At 28.4% G+C, this 18,025-nt stretch overlaps 1 protein-coding gene and 1 long non-coding RNA gene across 2 annotated transcripts; both read left to right on the top strand.

The window, feature by feature from the left end:
* Nucleotides 1–5,857: 5,857 nt before the first annotated feature.
* On the top strand, nt 5,858–6,978 carry LOC133033028 (homeobox-leucine zipper protein ATHB-7-like). The gene is made up of 2 exons (XM_061107558.1): nt 5,858–6,245; nt 6,388–6,978. The coding sequence occupies exons 1-2, from the start codon at nt 5,904–5,906 to the stop codon at nt 6,652–6,654; spliced, it is 609 nt and encodes a 202-aa protein (XP_060963541.1). The 5' UTR covers nt 5,858–5,903; the 3' UTR covers nt 6,655–6,978.
* An 8,790-nt stretch (nt 6,979–15,768) lies between these two features.
* Nucleotides 15,769–16,338, top strand: LOC133033054 (uncharacterized). Its single transcript, XR_009685508.1, has 2 exons — nt 15,769–16,197; nt 16,251–16,338. It is a non-coding gene; the product is annotated as an uncharacterized LOC133033054 (long non-coding RNA).
* Nucleotides 16,339–18,025: the final 1,687 nt, after the last annotated feature.

The raw sequence follows: 18,025 nt of genomic DNA, 5'->3' as shown, positions 1-18,025 counted from the left end.
TAAAACTAATAAATAAATTATAAAGTAGAATATATAATAACGTACGTGAGGAGCTAATTTTGAAGCTGTCCATTTATTCATTAACTACAACTTGGTCAAAACTCAAAATTCAACCCTATGTACGTGACAATCATTAATATTAATTAATTTTTTTCAACTAGTTTTTTTTTTTTTTTAAAAAAAAAAAATAATATTCAATTTGTAATAGGACAGATATATATATTGAAATTGCCACACACACACATCACTATTACTTACTAATAAACAAAGAAATTAAAAAAAAAATCATAATCTAAAACATTCCTCCATACATTTATTATAAGAGAATCACCATATATATAATATAACTTTAGGTTGAGATTTTTTATTCTATTTTATTTTTTTAAAAAAAAAAAAAAAGAAAGAGAGTAATTATAAACTAAATTGATTCATAATTAATATAATAAGTTAGTTAATTGTCGGCAAAATATATACAGATATGGGTGAAATGGTACAAGGCCACAACACCATTTACAATTATTGCCAATTATATTGAATGAATTTATGAAAACGTTTTGTCACTAAAAACAATGAAAATCTTATATAGTAGGGTCAATCATATCATAACCACACATTTACCCAAATGAATGGCTAATCATGGCCGTTTAAGACAAAATTCTATGTCTCTTTCATTCACTACTTCACCACCTTATTATTCAATTGTTATAGCTACCTATATCTATATCTATATCTATATATAGCTTCACTTCTCTACAATTTAAATTTTCCATACTTAATTAACTAAACTAATTATAAGTGATATTGTTTTGATTTTTTATTGTTGTCCCCTATTCTAGTGTTTATTGTTGATACAAATACTATAATTTTGAATTATATTAATTAATATGTAGATGAGAATCAAGTCCTATAATTAGTGAAAAATAGGGATGTATATTTTTTTCATGGGAAAGGGTCTCGAGACTCGCCTTTAATGGAGCAGAGATTTTCTGCCTAAATGAGAAATGAGATAGGGGCGGAGATTATTTTTATTCTCGAATATTAAACAGAACGGGAATTCGCTCGTTTAATTTATTAATTATCATTTTATTAATATTTTATATTTTATAATACGTATTTATAATTTTTTTAGTATATTAATGTCATTTTTATAATTTATTAAGTTGTGGTTTTTGTATAATAATTAGTATATTGAATAATAAATAATATGTAATATTTTAATTTTTACATAATTTAATAATTTTATGTATTTAAATTTTTAAAATAAACTGTATTTTTACATTACCCCGTCCCATTAGGGGATTCTCTGTCCTGTCTCCACTAGGAATACGCGAGAATGAGAATTAAAATCTTTAAAAGGTAGTGTCTCATATTGTGTTAAACTAATTTAAATTTGACATGTCAACTAATTTAATTTATATTAAATATATTAACTATTTTTGTTGACTCAGTTAAAAATTTAATTTTTTAATAAATAAAAAATTAACTGACATGTCAAATTTAAATTGGTTTAACACAATATAAAATACCAGATTTTAACAAGTATATTATTCCTATATTATTCCTCCATTTTAAGTGGTGATGTTATTGGTCTTTCATATCCGTCCCACCTCATCGTAAAATAATTGTGATTTTTTTTTCTTTCATTCATAGAATTTAAATAGATTTGAAAAATTATCAATCTATTTAGAGTACTCAATTTGTACTTATAAATTTTAACATGTATGCATTCAAGAAAAAATAAATTACAACAAATATAATTAATCAAATTAAACTCATAAAAGAATGTGAAACATCCCTTCCCTTATAATTGTCATATTTTATTTATTTATTTTTGTTAAAACCTATTATTTAAAAATAACCCCAAATAACTAATTCCTTGTTTTCAAAGAACAAGTTTATGTTGAAAAACTGAAAAAAGAAGAAGAAGCTATATGACCATACATCATCAAAGTGATATTAATTCTATTAATCTTTTTTAAATAAATAAGTAAAATAAGAGTATTGCTATTAGACACCAGTAGTGTTACTGATGTCTAGCACTTCTAGATATGTCACCTTGTAATTGGCTAGCGATACTCCCTAAAAATTATTATATTAAATTATATGTGATCAGATACTTATTTAAACCAATAGCGATATTATCACATAAAAAATTACTAAGCACCACTAATACCTGTTAACATTTCTCATAAAATAAATTAAAAACATGATCAACCCCACAAGTTTGACAAAATATATGTAAGAAAGTGTAGAAAAAGTGGTCTAGCCTAAGCCCTATAAAGTATTAAATCAAAGTTGGTTGTTCTTCAATCATTTCAAAATCCAATTTCTTTGGCCAAACTCTAGTGTTTTTTTTTTCTTTCTTCAATATCAACACAAATTATTGCAATTTAATGTAATAAGAAATTAACTTTGCGTTATCATTTCAAAATGAAATTGTTTTTCTTTTTAAGAAAAAAGAAAAAGTGAATGAGATTGTAAAATAAAGCTATATATTTTTTGCACCACAAACTTATTGTGACGTGCAAGTCTTATATATATAAAGACTTAGCCCACATAATAAAAACATCACTTATTCATTTGAGATTGACTACACTTATACTTAATAATTATCTTCACATGTACTAAATATATATAGCCTATTGTTATCTACTTTAAAAGACATATGAACTACTTAATTTTGACAATATATATGTTCTAATAAATCCTTTCTTTTTTGTTCATGTTTATTATTTATACCTCCCAAAATTAAATAATTGAATTTTACCAAACAATCTTTATATTAACTATAGTATTGTACGGAAAATAATAATATATCCAAATACTTTAACGAATCCACATTAGGCTTTACTTTGAACATAAGCGGGTTAGGCCTGTGCTTAGGGTCTAGTTAGCTCAGAATCCTCCAAAAAATTTCTTTTTTAAAAATACACAATTTTTTTTTATTGATTTTGAATAATATTATATATTTTTTTTCTAAATAAAAGCTCAAAAATAGTTTTTTTTTTTCAATGATCCATTAAATTTCAGAGTCGGTCATATTTGACTTAAGGCATTCTATTAAAAAAGTACAAAATAGAGTATTCTCCAAAATAAATCTTGTGAGCGCTAGTAATTCGATGAAGAGACTTCCTAGTAACCTTAAATTTTTGAGTCTAGAGAGATTTGAACCTTAAAAAAGTCCTATATTCTAATATTTCTCCTTATTATTGCTAGGGATGCAATACCCAAAATAGAAAATCTTAATTATTAGACAAAACATAATCAACAAACATAATTAGTATGATACTTAGTTAATTAAAGTTTAAAAACAAAACTTTGCAATACCTTTTCTCAACCCTAAATTTCCTTATCTAAGTGATCAAGAAATGACAAAACTAAATATATTGTCATGTTAATTTTTCACTAGTACATTATTATAATAATGCATAATGCAACCAAATATATATTATTGTCGTTTTTCAAATTGATTTGTTTATTACGTGGCAAAAGATGACATAATATGCTCCCCTTAAAGGGATTTTATTACTTTATATTATTGGTATGAAAATAACATTTATCTTAAAACGACACTAAAATCAACATCCTAAACTACACGTACATATATGTATAAGATAATAAAGTAAGTTAAATATCACTCTACATCTGTCAAATAATAATAATAATAACAATAATAATAGTTGTACGGATTAATTAATGAAGTCTAGTCTAATCAATATATATACTTTCATTAGAAAAAATAACAAAAAACTTAGCCATTTCTTATATCAACCCAAAGGAATATTAATTTATTTTCAGAGTGTTCAAAAAGGGTTCATGCATATGTTTGTTGAAAAGCTTTAATATATATATTTGAAAATTTTATTATTATTAATACCATCTCCACTATAATTGCTCCCTCTATATAATATTCTCAATTATATTATATCAAATTTCATATACATGTAAGATGCACATACATACATATATATATATATATAAATTGAATCTGAAAATTTAAGTACTTAGTTCCCTATGGGCACCTCATTCTTGTCAGTTACCTAAGTATATGACAAATGGTATTATAAGAAAATAATAAGAATCCAAACAGTGTATGGATCAAAACACAAGATATCAATCTATGGCATAAAATAGAATATAGCAAAGATTTTTAGGATCATACATATATATATATATAAATAAATAAATATATATATATTTAATTCATGCATATGCATCCAATTGTTTAATGACCCTACATTACTAAATCAGGTCCATTTCTAAGTAATATTTGCAAAAATAAAATAAAAATATAACAGTACTTAATTAAATTAATTATTATTGATAATGTTATTTTATAGAAAGAAATACACTATCTTATTATTTTGTTATTTGTTTCATTTTTATATATACCCATCTATGGTTTAATCAATACCATAATATATCTTATATTTAATAATTAATATTCATGATAATTAATTTTATACGAGCCACATTTATCGAATACTGTAACATATATATACATATAATTTTGTATTAAATAAATTAATAATATGAAAAGAAAAAAAAAATTAAAGCAAACAACATACTAATAATAATAATAATAAAGTGTTTATAATTCATTTATTAAAAAAAACTAACACATATAAGTAATCTTTTGAAAAAGGTGATATTATTATTATTATTATTATTATTATTATTATTATTATTATTATTTTGAAAGGGAGTGATATTATTATTATATATCCATTTCTTTTTGTTCACTCAGAAATTGTAGGCTACCTAGCAAGCTTAGTTGAATGTCTTTCCTTTAGAATGAGATGACTAATTAATTATGGTTTTACAAAAAGTGATGAGACTAAAAGAAAAAGCAAATATATGTATGGATTTAATTAAAACCATGGTCGGTTCTGAATTTTAGTGAACTTAAAAAATAAAAAAAAAACTTTTATTTGGAAAAAAATATGTATAATATTTTTAAAATTAGTAAAAAAAAATTATATACATTTTTAAAAGTGCAAAAACATTATTTTGGCCTAATATTAGGTTGGTCCTTAACACGGTCCTAAAGTAACGATATATGCACACAAAATATATCAAAATCAAATCAATATTTTGATTCATGTAATAGTATTTTTTTTATATTAAGAATCTCATTTTAATCGGATATAATTGGTTAAAAAATATTATCACATTATTAAATATAGTATTTAATTTTGTGGACACATATCATTATATTTATATGGGTAAATACCATTTTAGACCCTGTGTTTTGCAAAAGTTACAGATTGGACCATGTGTTTTGTTAAATGATAAAATGGACCCTGTATTTTCTAAAATAGTAAAAATAGGACACTGAGCTTAATTTTTAACAATTTTTTTAATACAACCAACTTGAAGACAATGCTTAATACGAACAGATACAAAAAAAAGTAAACAATTTTGTCATAACACTTTTAGATTGGATTATAATTAAACTTTATTTTGACAAAAAATCAATTCAGGGTCCTATTTGTACTATTTTAGAAAATACAGGGTCCATTTTGTCATTTAACAAAACACAGGGTCCAATTAGTAACTTTTGTAAAACAGAGGGTCCAAAATAGTATTTACCCTATTTATATTTGATTAAATTAAATATGTAAAGCTCTTAGGCATGAAAAAATATATTGAAAGATAAGAAATGTCCACAAGGCATAAGATTGGATAGTAGCACAAGAAATCTAATCTCATTGGTTAGAACAATAATCAATCAATCAAAATCAAAATCAAAATACTCTAAATTCATTATTAATTTAATTCACCAAAAAATAAAAAACAAGTGCGTGGAATTCCTTCTTTCTTTCTTTCCTTCAATTCATCAACTCTTTAAATTCCATAACACTTTCTCATAACATTTTTAATATTATCCAAATAAAACCATAATGGAGAGTGGAGATCAATTTCCTTCATTTCAACACTCTCTTATTCCTATTTCAAAGAAGAAAAAGAATAACAATAATCAAAGGAGATTTAGTGATGAGCAAATTAAGCAATTGGAATCCATATTCGAATCGGAGACTAAACTCGAGCCAAAGAAGAAGATTCAGTTGGCTAGAGAGCTTGGTTTGCAGCCTAAACAAGTTGCCATATGGTTTCAAAATCGAAGAGCAAGATGGAAATCGAAACAAATTGAACAAGATTTTAAAAATCTTAGAGCTGAGTATGACAATTTGGTATCTCAATTTGATTCCTTAAAACAAGAGAAAGACTCCTTAGTTTTACAGGTAATAAACACATTTCGCCTTTTATTTTTCTCTCTTTTTCACTCGATTTTCTCTAAGTACTACTTTAAAAGCTCGCGAGCGAGCTAGAGCTAGAGCTAGAGCTAGAGCTTGTTTTGAATTGTTTGTTTTGATTTTTGAGCAGTTGCAAAGGTTGAAAGATCTTCTCTTATCAAAAACTAATGAAATGAAAAAGGACAAGAGATTGGATGAAAAAGAAGAAGAAGAAGAAAATAAGTATCGAAACACCAATTCGAAAAATGAAACAGAAACAAGATTTGAAGACAGAGGAGTACTAATGGCAACAACAAGCAACTATATTGAGGATTTGGGGCAACAAGGATATGAAAATTTAGATTCATTATCACTTGAAAATTGGTATAATAGACAGTGGTTAAGTTTCTGGAGTTAATAGAGAATTTGGAATTAGAAGATAATTTTACTTTTTGATACCTTTTAAAAAATTAATGCAGCTATATAGCCATTGTTAGTTACCAATTACTATTTTTATTATTATTTCAAGCTAACCCAGATTCTCAATGTTTCACTTGAATGAGTGTGTTTGAATATAGAGCTTATTAGTTATGAGATTATGAAGAAATCAAGTGCTTATTGTGTAGATGTATAGTATAGTAGTATATATTATGTTTTGGGTATGTATATATACTTAATTATATGTAAACAAATATATTAAGTCACAGAGAAAAGTTTATAGTGAGGTTTTATTTTACTTCAATGTTTGGGATTTCATACTATTTTTATTTCACTTCACTTCATCATTTCTTCATTCTATTCTTAATTTTGGTTTGAGACTTGGGTTTTAAAAAAGATTAAAAAAAGACTTACATACAAAAAATTTTGAAAAGAAAAAAAAAAATTATTTGAATTAATATAAGAAGAAGAAGAAAAATAGAGTATAGTTTAATGTAATTTGTTTTTGTTTTATTTCCCTCCTAAATTCCATATTCCAAAAATAACTATACATAAACAAAAAAGTTGTCTAAAAAGTCAACTAAGAAATCCTATAAGTTTACTTGAACTTTTTTTCACTTCTCACTAAAAAAAAAATATAAGTTTACGATTATTACAGTCTTGTAGTTGCATTATATTTTAAAATTCAAAGTGTATTTAAATATGGAGTAGTAATTATATATTAATTCTTAATATTTTGGTTGACAAAATAGTTAATAATTTCACAAGAAATAATATTTTTTAGTAGTTAATATTTAAAATAGAAAAGTTTTAGTAATTACATTGAATTTTTATAAGGGTGTGTAATTGGAATCCCTCAATTTATTTCAATTATATAGTTATAATGTAATTAAATAGTCAGACAAACATGTTAAATTGTGCAATTACTTCTAACTACACGAAAATTTAATTATACTCTAGCTTTCCAAACACGCACTTTGTGGCCATCGAAAGTTTTATTTATTTATTTTTGTATAAAGATTAAATCAATAAACATATCATTTTGTAGTTCTGTCTGTCGTTTTGGTCCTCCTTTGTCGTTTTTTGATTATCTCACTGTCGTTTCGGTCCTTTTCTATGTTTGTTGCCTTTAACAGAGGGTAATGTTACTGTCGTTTCGATCCTTGTATGTCGTTTGTTGTCTTCATAATTGATAATTGGAATCTCACTGTCGTTTTAGTCCTTCTATGTCGTTTGTTGCAATGCCACCGCATAACCATAACACTAATCACTCACCTTTTTTTTTTTTTATTAAATTCATAACGTAGAACAAAGTACGTATTATTTAATATTATGAATATATAGTATGATCACTAAAGAAAAAGTCTAAAGAAATAGTGAACAATTATATCATGTATACATAAATACAAGTAATATAATTTTGATACGAAATTTCAACATTGTATTTAGATTAGATATATAATTATAATTAACATATGGCTTGAAAGTTGAATAATATTTAGACTCTTGAGTATTAGGGTCGACCCAAATAGTGTGTGTGTCTTTAAGGAGAAAGGAAAAAATTGGGTCTTTATTCTAAGAATATGAGGTATTTTTAAAAATTATTATAAAAAATCGTGTATTTTGTAAAAGGAATTTTTGTTTAGGCCTCTTGGACTGAATAATGTACTATTTACAGAAAATATAAGCTTTGATATAAATTTAACTGCACCAAATGTGGTATATTTTTTTTAAAAAAAAAGCTTAAAAACTCATATAAATTTTACTTTTATATAATTAAAACCAATTTCATGATGAAGAAACTAGTTTATTGATTAAAAAATAAGTTTTTTGACGAAGAAACTAGTTTCTTGATGAAAAAACTAATTTTTTGATAAAGGATTTTTTGTGAGTTTCACGCTGACCGATCATTACTATATGTATGGGTGGATCGTCGATCGCCGTTTGCCGAACGTGGAGCTATGACATACTCTATTTTTAGCATGTATTGGTTCTATCTCTTTGTGTTATACTGATTATGCATCTTGCTTGTTTGCACCGGTGTTGGCTGTGGTGTCTCTTGCTTGGCCCCTTCCTCTTGAAGATTGGATCAAAATCAACTATGATGTTAAGGTTGGTAGCGAGTCCATGTGTGTAGCAGCATTGGCTAGGGATCACACGGAGACAATTTTGTGGGTAGCAGCTAACATGCTCAACTTTTCGGATCTACTGATTGGCGAAGCTACGACGTGTCAGTTAGGTTAGGAATCGACTGGTTCGATAAAGCACCATTTTATTTTGATTGAGAGTGATTCGAAGAAGGTTATCAAAGCGTTGAAAGGAATCTACTCTATTTGGAACATTGATAATTATACTAATATTTGTAATAAACTCTCTAACCTTTTTTTTATGCTGTAATTTCTCATTTATTTTCAAATGTTGTAATTTTGTAACCTATAATGTGACTAAGTGGACTTTTGTTTAGAATATTTCAGGTATGGTGGAGCCCTCTTCTATACCTGACCTTATCTTTTGTAATTACCGAGAAGTCTAACTCTTTCTTATTTTATAAACGCTTTATTTTCAAAGAAAAAAAAAAAAAAAGAGCAGCCCTGGAGAACAATAACTATAATAATAATTTGTCATTAATTTTTATATATATATAGAGGAAATTACACTCTATACCATTTTCATATTGTCCTCTTTCATTTTTACCCTCTTTTTTAAAGTCTATCATTTTTACCTCTTTTTTAAAACATTGTATCAATTTTACTCCTGTCACTTCAAGATACTCTCCATGTGACTCTCTTATGTTAGGGTATTTTGGGTACAATACATATAAAAAGAGGTATGTTTCAAATAAATATAAAATTAGAGGTAAATTTGATTAATTGATTAATAAAAGGGGTATTTTTCAACTTACCCCATATATATATATGAAAATGGTAACAGGTTACCCAAAAGGTTAACATGTTACCATTTGAGCTAGGTTGTAAAGGTTGTAATATGTTATGTATAGATATGAAAATGGTAACAGGTTACCATTCAGATTTTGTTACCTATAGATCTAATGTCAATTTTCTTTTGTTTATGTTTTCAATAGAAAGAGAAATAATTAAATATAATAATTTTGTCATGAAGTTATATATATGAAAATGGTAACAGGTAAACGAAAAGGTTGTAACCTGTTTGTAATGCCCGGTAAAAATATACATATATTTTAAATTTTATTTGTTATACAATTTGTGTGAGAATAAATATTCATTTATTTCTACTAATAGTGAATAGAGACTATTGCTTAGAATAATATTGATAGATTTCTAAACATAGTTGAAATTATAGTAAGTGTCAAGGTAAAATTATGGTGTTTTTATGAATTAGGTTAATTACTCAATTAAAGCCCAATATGAAAGTCTATTAGAGTTTTATAGATTATTTAGTGGGTTTAATTTATTGTATGAGTGCATTAAATAACATTATAATGGAATTAATGTCACAAAAATTCGTAGGTTTTGATAAATTCGCAGGATTAAAAACTGTTTTACAAAAATGATCATATCTAGAGTTTTAGAGCTCCGATTGAGGTGATTCCAGTGGCGTTGGAAAGATAATAAAATTTCCTATAATTTTTATGAAGACAACTTTCACTGAATTAGTATAGTTGTTGGTCAAAAATAGTGATCTTTCTGCTGTACTGTAAGAGTACGAATTTTAATGTTAGGGCCTTGAACCATGTGTTGTTATAGGTAGTAATGACGAGATAACAAGTCTTAAGCAGCGGGATTTGAGGATCTTGTCCTCAACAAGAAAATTCATTGAGGTGCTTGGAGTAGCAAGAAGGTGTTCTTAATAACTGAGGTAAGAAGAGTGGACATCTGTGCACAGGGTGTATGTTGAAACATACAACTGTATTATGGGTTTGTATTTACATGTTTTATGGTAGATTGTTGTTTTATGCTAATGTTATTAGTGTGTGATAGTGATAAGGCTTTTGACTGTTTGTGTGAGGATAACACTTATAGGATAGGTTAAGCCGGTGTGAGCATAGCACTGCAGGATATATTTTTGGTTTGCTTGTATGGGTTTACTTGCAGGTTATCCTTTCATGGGTGAGTACAACTTGTGATAAGGGATTGCCCTATTGGATGTCGAGTGTGAGAACAGCACAAGGCAGGGCAAGTTACACTTCATGTCTGATCAACATGAGTGGGAGTAGATTATCGTATGTGAGGACAATGTGCGATAAGATACTATGTGTTATGTGTGTGAGTATAGCATGCATTAAGATTACACTGTGATATGATGTTGTATTGTATGTGAGAATAATATGTGATATGACATGTTGTTATATGTATGCAAGTATGGTATGAGTTAATTTGATGTTGTGATATTGTTATACTTATGACTATGTTATATAGTTGGGGGGTTATGTCCTACATAGCTCTTCTTACTGGGCGTTAGCTCACGGGTACTCTGTGTGCAGGTAAAGGCAAAACTATACAGTGAGGGTGGCGAGCTCGAGGCATGGATTACATGTTAGGGGATTGTCACGATGTTTTGGTTTAAAAATATTTCATTTAAGATTATGATTCAAATAGTTTTTGTAAGGCTTTATATTTTAAAGTTATGAATAAATAAATGTTTTGTTTTAAAAATAATGAGATCTCATGCTCAGTTATTTTTTATTAAAGAAGTCTTTTATTGTCTTTATCTTAAATGGTTTTAAACGGACTAGCTAGTGTGACGTCTCGGGAAATCGGGGCGTTACAATATGGTATCAGAGCAATACGGTCCTAAAGGATGTGGTTGACCCTAACATGTAAAGTTCATTGCCACGAGACGAGCTCGACTCACTGTACTGTAAGTTTTAGTTAATCTGTTCATGTTAGTCTTACATATTTTATGTTGCGTTACATCTTTAGTGTAACTAGAAGTTTTCTTTGTGTTTAGAAGAATATGTCTTAAAATTTTATGGGTAGGATTCGATCTATGAGATATTTTTGGAAAAAAAAATATATTCAAGGTATTGCTATATTACGTAATTTAAGTTTGATTTTTGATAAGTTGTACTTATTTTCATAAATAAGGAGCATAAGAAGAGTGTTTTTCAAAAGGAATTGTGTTATAAGCAGATTGGAATAGAGTATGTTAGGAAAAAAAAAAAAGAATTTAGTTGTTATATTAGTATTTCTAACGAGAGTGTATGTTTCAGGTTTAATAAATTAGACATATATAACTATTGGTACGTTCTTAAGTTTGTTTTTTTTTTTTTAAGTGTTAATGGATAGATAATTTTAAGCTCTACTCTTTTATTAGAAATAATTAAGTTGAATTTTGGTTAAGGGTGAAATCTAATCATTAAGGTTATAATAGAAGAATAGATTGTGACAGTCAGTAGTCCCGTGATTTGTAAGGAAATTAGATAGTTTTGTTTGTGTTTATTTGCATAAATTTAAACTCTTTATGTATTGGAATATGGTTTATGCTTTGTTATTATGAATATGTATGTGGTACTGAGAATGTGTGGTATGGCCACAATATGAGTTTATGAATTGATATATTGATTAGGGTTGTTTTGACTTGTATATGTTGTATGTTGCATTCATATATTGTGTGTTGTATGCTGCAAGTTGTATGCTAACGTCTCAGGTAAAGTGAGGGACCATGGTGGGGTATGATACGGGGTAAGGCCGTTGAATGTAGAGATACCCTACCCTGTATTTTTCTGAGTTGTGTTTGAAATTATTATGGTGGGGTATGATACGGGATAAGGCCGTTGAATGTAGAGATACCCTACCCTACATTTGTCTGATTCGTGTATGACATTGTTATAGTGGGGTATGATACAGTGATGTTACTGTTGAATATAGAGATACCCTATCCTATAACAATGGTAGGGCTACATAGGCCCAGGTTATTATATGGGCAGATTAGGCCCAGGATATTGTAAGGCCAGGCTAGGCCCAGGTTATGTAAGTAATGGCTATGATATGCCAATGTTATGGTAAAGACATGATATGATTGAAATAATTTTTATATGTTATTGCTATGATTGTGCTATGAGTATGATGTTAGGGTTGTGATCCCTACATATATGTAATGGTTTCGTTTAGTACAAATAAATGGTATATGATTAAGCGAGTAAAGAAAAATATATATGAGAATTGGATTAAGCGATTTTCGTTCTCGAGTTATTCTTAGAAAGAGTGATTTTGATAGTAAATTTTATTCATATTTCATTAGTTGGATGGATTAGTAAATGTTTCTTTTATAGTGATATGCATGTAGCTCATTCCTGAGAGTATGTTAACTTGTATGTTTCTAAGCCTATATATTGGCTAGCTCGCATGTGTAAGAAGACCTTTAACGATCTTTAGCTTACATGTAGTTCATGTAATTTATAGAAGACATGTGGTCTGTTTGAATGACATCGGTTTGTTGATGATATATTGGATCGTTATGTGTAGGGCAACATTCTTAATAATTATGCTACGTAACTATAATAACGGAATTGTAGATTTATGGAGGAAATTAAGTTAAAAAAAAATTAACATTCAATGAAAGAATGGGAACAATTAAAGAGAAGTTTGCATAAGTTCTTCTACCCTACTCCTTGTTGTTTGTTATTTTTGTATTGTATAATGTGTTCTCAAGTGGCATATAAGGATGTTCATAAGAGAAGAGTTTTTTTTTTTTTTTATATAAAATTACGAGCATGTTATTGCAAAATTTATGTATTTAAAGCACGTATATGTAAGTATTGTGATGGAGTATGTTTGTTATTTAAGTAATATATAAAGGAATAACAATACTTAAATTAGACTGTATATGTTATATGTGTTGTAGTTTGACCAATAAGATAAAAGTTAAGTACATATTTGTTGGGTCCATAAGGTAGATAAGGAGGTCATGTAATAAGTGGTGACAAACATGAAGTCCCTCGTGTATTTGGTAGTTAAATTTCGACGACGAAATTTCTTTAAGGAGGGTAGAATGTAATGCCCGGTAAAAATATACATATATTTTAAATTTTATTTGTTATACAATTTGTGTGAGAATAAATATTCATTTATTTCTACTAATAGTGAATAGAGACTATTGCTTAGAATAATATTGATAGATTTCTAAACATAGTTGAAATTATAGTAAGTGTCAAGGTAAAATTATGGTGTTTTTATGAATTAGGTTAATTACTCAATTAAAGCCCAATATGAAAGTCTATTAGAGTTTTATAGATTATTTAGTGGGTTTAATTTATTGTATGAGTGCATTAAATAACATTATAATGGAATTAATGTCACAAAAATTCGTAGGTTTTGATAAATTCGCAGGATTAAAAACTGTTTTACAAAAATGATCATATCTAGAGTTTTAGAGCTCCGATTGAGGTGATTCCAGTGGCGTTGGAAAGATAATAAAATTTCCTATAATTTTTATGAAGACAACTTTCACTGAATTAGTATAGTTGTTGGTCAAAAATAGTGATCTTTCTGCTGTACTGTAAGAGTACGAATTTTAATGTTAGGGCCTTGAACCATGTGTTGTTATAGGTAGTAATGACGAGATAACAAGTCTTAAGCAGCGGGATTTGAGGATCTTGTCCTCAACAAGAAAATTCATTGAGGTGCTTGGAGTAGCAAGAAGGTGTTCTTAATAACTGAGGTAAGAAGAGTGGACATCTGTGCACAGGGTGTATGTTGAAACATACAACTGTATTATGGGTTTGTATTTACATGTTTTATGGTAGATTGTTGTTTTATGCTAATGTTATTAGTGTGTGATAGTGATAAGGCTTTTGACTGTTTGTGTGAGGATAACACTTATAGGATAGGTTCTGCTTCTGGTGTGAGCATAGCACTGCAGGATATATTTTTGGCTGCTTGTATGGGTTTACTTGCAGGTTATCCTTTCATGGGTGAGTACAACTTGTGATAAGGGATTGCCCTATTGGATGTCGAGTGTGAGAACAGCACAAGGCAGGGCAAGTTACACTTCATGTCTGATCAACATGAGTGGGAGTAGATTATCGTATGTGAGGACAATGTGCGATAAGATACTATGTGTTATGTGTGTGAGTATAGCATGCATTAAGATTACACTGTGATATGATGTTGTATTGTATGTGAGAATAATATGTGATATGACATGTTGTTATATGTATGCAAGTATGGTATGAGTTAATTTGATGTTGTGATATTGTTATACTTATGACTATGTTATATAGTTGGGGGGTTATGTCCTACATAGCTCTTCTTACTGGGCGTTAGCTCACGGGTACTCTGTGTGCAGGTAAAGGCAAAACTATACAGTGAGGGTGGCGAGCTCGAGGCATGGATTACATGTTAGGGGATTGTCACGATGTTTTGGTTTAAAAATATTTCATTTAAGATTATGATTCAAATAGTTTTTGTAAGGCTTTATATTTTAAAGTTATGAATAAATAAATGTTTTGTTTTAAAAATAATGAGATCTCATGCTCAGTTATTTTTTATTAAAGAAGTCTTTTATTGTCTTTATCTTAAATGGTTTTAAACGGACTAGCTAGTGTGACGTCTCGGGAAATCGGGGCGTTACACTGTTACCATTTGAGCTATGCTATAACCCTGCAAACTTTGGTAACAGGTAACTTGCTACAATTCTGATTTTGTTACCTATAGACCTAATGTAATTTTTTTTTTGTTATTTCTACTCCTAATATAATTGTTTATTAGCTTCACTCCTCACTCTAATGCCACACTATAGTGTCCCAAAAAGTATATTGTTCATAATCTTTTCATTTACTAAACTCATAACCCCAATTTATAATTGTATATATAAATAGATGATAGATCAATAATATATATTTCCAAGTTTTAAATTTGGAAATAATTGTGGTTTAATTTGTTGTTCCAATTACAATTTTGTTGGAGTACAACTAGAATATTGGATGTCACATCCAATTACATTAATAAAGTAATTTTAATTATATATTATTGGTTAGAAAAGTGGTTTAATATTCTAACTTTTCTTCAATAACAAGCATTACATAATTCTTCAATGTCAGATAAAAGCATTGTGGAATAAAGTAAAGCTTCTTATGTGTGAAAACTTTCATTTAAGTTGATTTGTGATAACAAAAAGGGAAATTTGATTTTCTATGCTTAGAAAATCAAAAAATTTGATTTCTAAACCAATAATTAAAACCCTAAAAAAACTATACCTTTTTTTTCAAAACCCCAAAAATACCCCCAAACTAAAACTATCTCTCTTTCTCTCTCTATCTAGCTGGTCCCAATAATCCCACACCCCAGGTCCGATGGTCGGACCATGGGGTCCGATGGGGTCCGACCAATCGGACCCATCGGACCCCAAGGTCCGACCATCGGACCTCTCTCTTCCCCTCTCTCTCAAATCGCAGGAAAAAAAAAAAAAAATTAAAGCCGGTCGGACCTTCTGGTCCGATGGGTCCGACCATCGGACCCGAAGGTCCGACCATCGGACCCTTTCTTCCTCTCTCTCCAAAATCGCGAAAAAAAAAAAAAAAAAAAAAAAAAAAAATTCAAAGGTCCGATGGTCGGACCTTGGGGGTCCGATGGGTCCGACCATCGGACCCCCAAGGTCCGACCATCGGACCTTTGTCTTCTTCCCTCTCTCAAATCGCAGGAAAAAAAAAAAAAAAGTTTCAGAGAAAATCGCAGGAAGTGGGTGGGGGCGGTCAAGAGTGGGTGGGTGCGATCTAGGGTGGGTGGGTGCGGTCTACCGTCGGTGGGTGGGTGCGGTCTACCGTGGGTGCGGTGGTTCACCGTGGGTGGTGGTCGATCGGCGTTTTGGGTGGAACGCCGGAGGTGGATCGGTTGGATTTGGTGCTTTCTTAATTGGGTTTCGGGTGGGATTGCTTTGAGAGAGAAAGGAGGAAGAGAGAGAGATGGTTGAGAATAATGAGAGGGGTATTTTAGGGCTTAGGGAAAAGTGATCCTATTTTTCCAAAAGTTATAAGTATTAGTTTAAAAAATTAATTTGGGTATTAAACATGGATACAAATTCAAATTTCCCTAACAAAAATTCACTAGAATTTAATTTGGGATTTACACTTTTTTTTTATTATTATTAGTATTAGTATTAGTATTTTTATGATCTCTTAGCAAATAATTTTTGGGTCCTTTGTCGAGTGGGTTCTAAATGCAGATCTAATCTGTCTTAACACAAACCAGACCTTGTACCTATAGTGTTTGACATGTACCAAATAATGATATTTTTATTATTTGAAATATTTTCCATTTTCATGTCATTATGATCACCCAAAAATCTTGGCATTGAAGATAAAATAAATGAAGATAATTGCCATAAAAGCAAAAAGCAAAGATCTTGTGACTTAAATTGGTTCATAAAATTTATTGACAAAATACCCTTCCCTCAAAATTGAATGTGTTATTAAATAAAGTTGGTATGTTTAATTAAATAAAGTTGTTAATTTTGTTTGTATTAAAGTGAGACATGTTATGGAAAGAACACATGATTTGTAGATATCAATGTGCAGATTCAGAGTGTGTGTGGACGTTGGATTTGGCATTTTCTTTACTGTCGTTTCCACTTGGGGCCCTATTATCTATGACTTTCTGGCCAATCTATGCTCTTCCATTTTTATTTTTTAATGTAATATATAAAAATAGGCTTAATATCAAATGTTTAGGTAAAATTATTCATTCAACTACCTATTTTCTTAAATAATAAAATTAATTTTGTTATTTTTAAAATAATACAAATAATATATGGAGCTTAATTTTTGATAATTTTTTTTAATTTAACTAATTTAAAAACAATTTTTAGCATAGATAAATATAGAAGAAAATGTAATCATTTTTATCAAAATACCTCTATATCAAATTATTTTTTATAAAAAAAAAAAATTAAAAATTATGGTCTAGTCAATAACTTTTGTAAAATACATGATTTAAAATAGTATTTGTCCATAAAAACACGATAAATGTTATTGGTGTCTAATATTATCTAATAGGTATTATATTGCTATTAGTGTAATTAAATATCGTATTTTACTAGGGGTGGAAAAACGGGTTTCGACACGACACGAATTTTACAGGTTAGAGTTAGGAAAATTAGACGTGAGTCAAAAATGGGTCGACACGACTTGACATGAAATAAAAACGGCTCAAACACGATACGACCCGCTTAACACGAATTAGAGACGATTTTTTTTAAATAAAATAAAAATAAAAAATTAATAGTAATATAATTATGTTAAAATATATATTCAGTGATTCAATGTTAGTTAAAATATTTTAATTTAATTTTTTAAAAATAAAATTGAAAATATTTTTAAAATTTTAATTTTTATTATATATATAAAAACTTTATATAAATAAATGTATATAAGT

Source organism: Cannabis sativa, unplaced genomic scaffold (genome assembly GCF_029168945.1).
Source record: "Cannabis sativa cultivar Pink pepper isolate KNU-18-1 unplaced genomic scaffold, ASM2916894v1 Contig2, whole genome shotgun sequence".
NCBI classification, from domain to species: domain Eukaryota; kingdom Viridiplantae; phylum Streptophyta; class Magnoliopsida; order Rosales; family Cannabaceae; genus Cannabis; species Cannabis sativa.
This window is presented reverse-complemented; position numbering and strand designations above follow the sequence as displayed.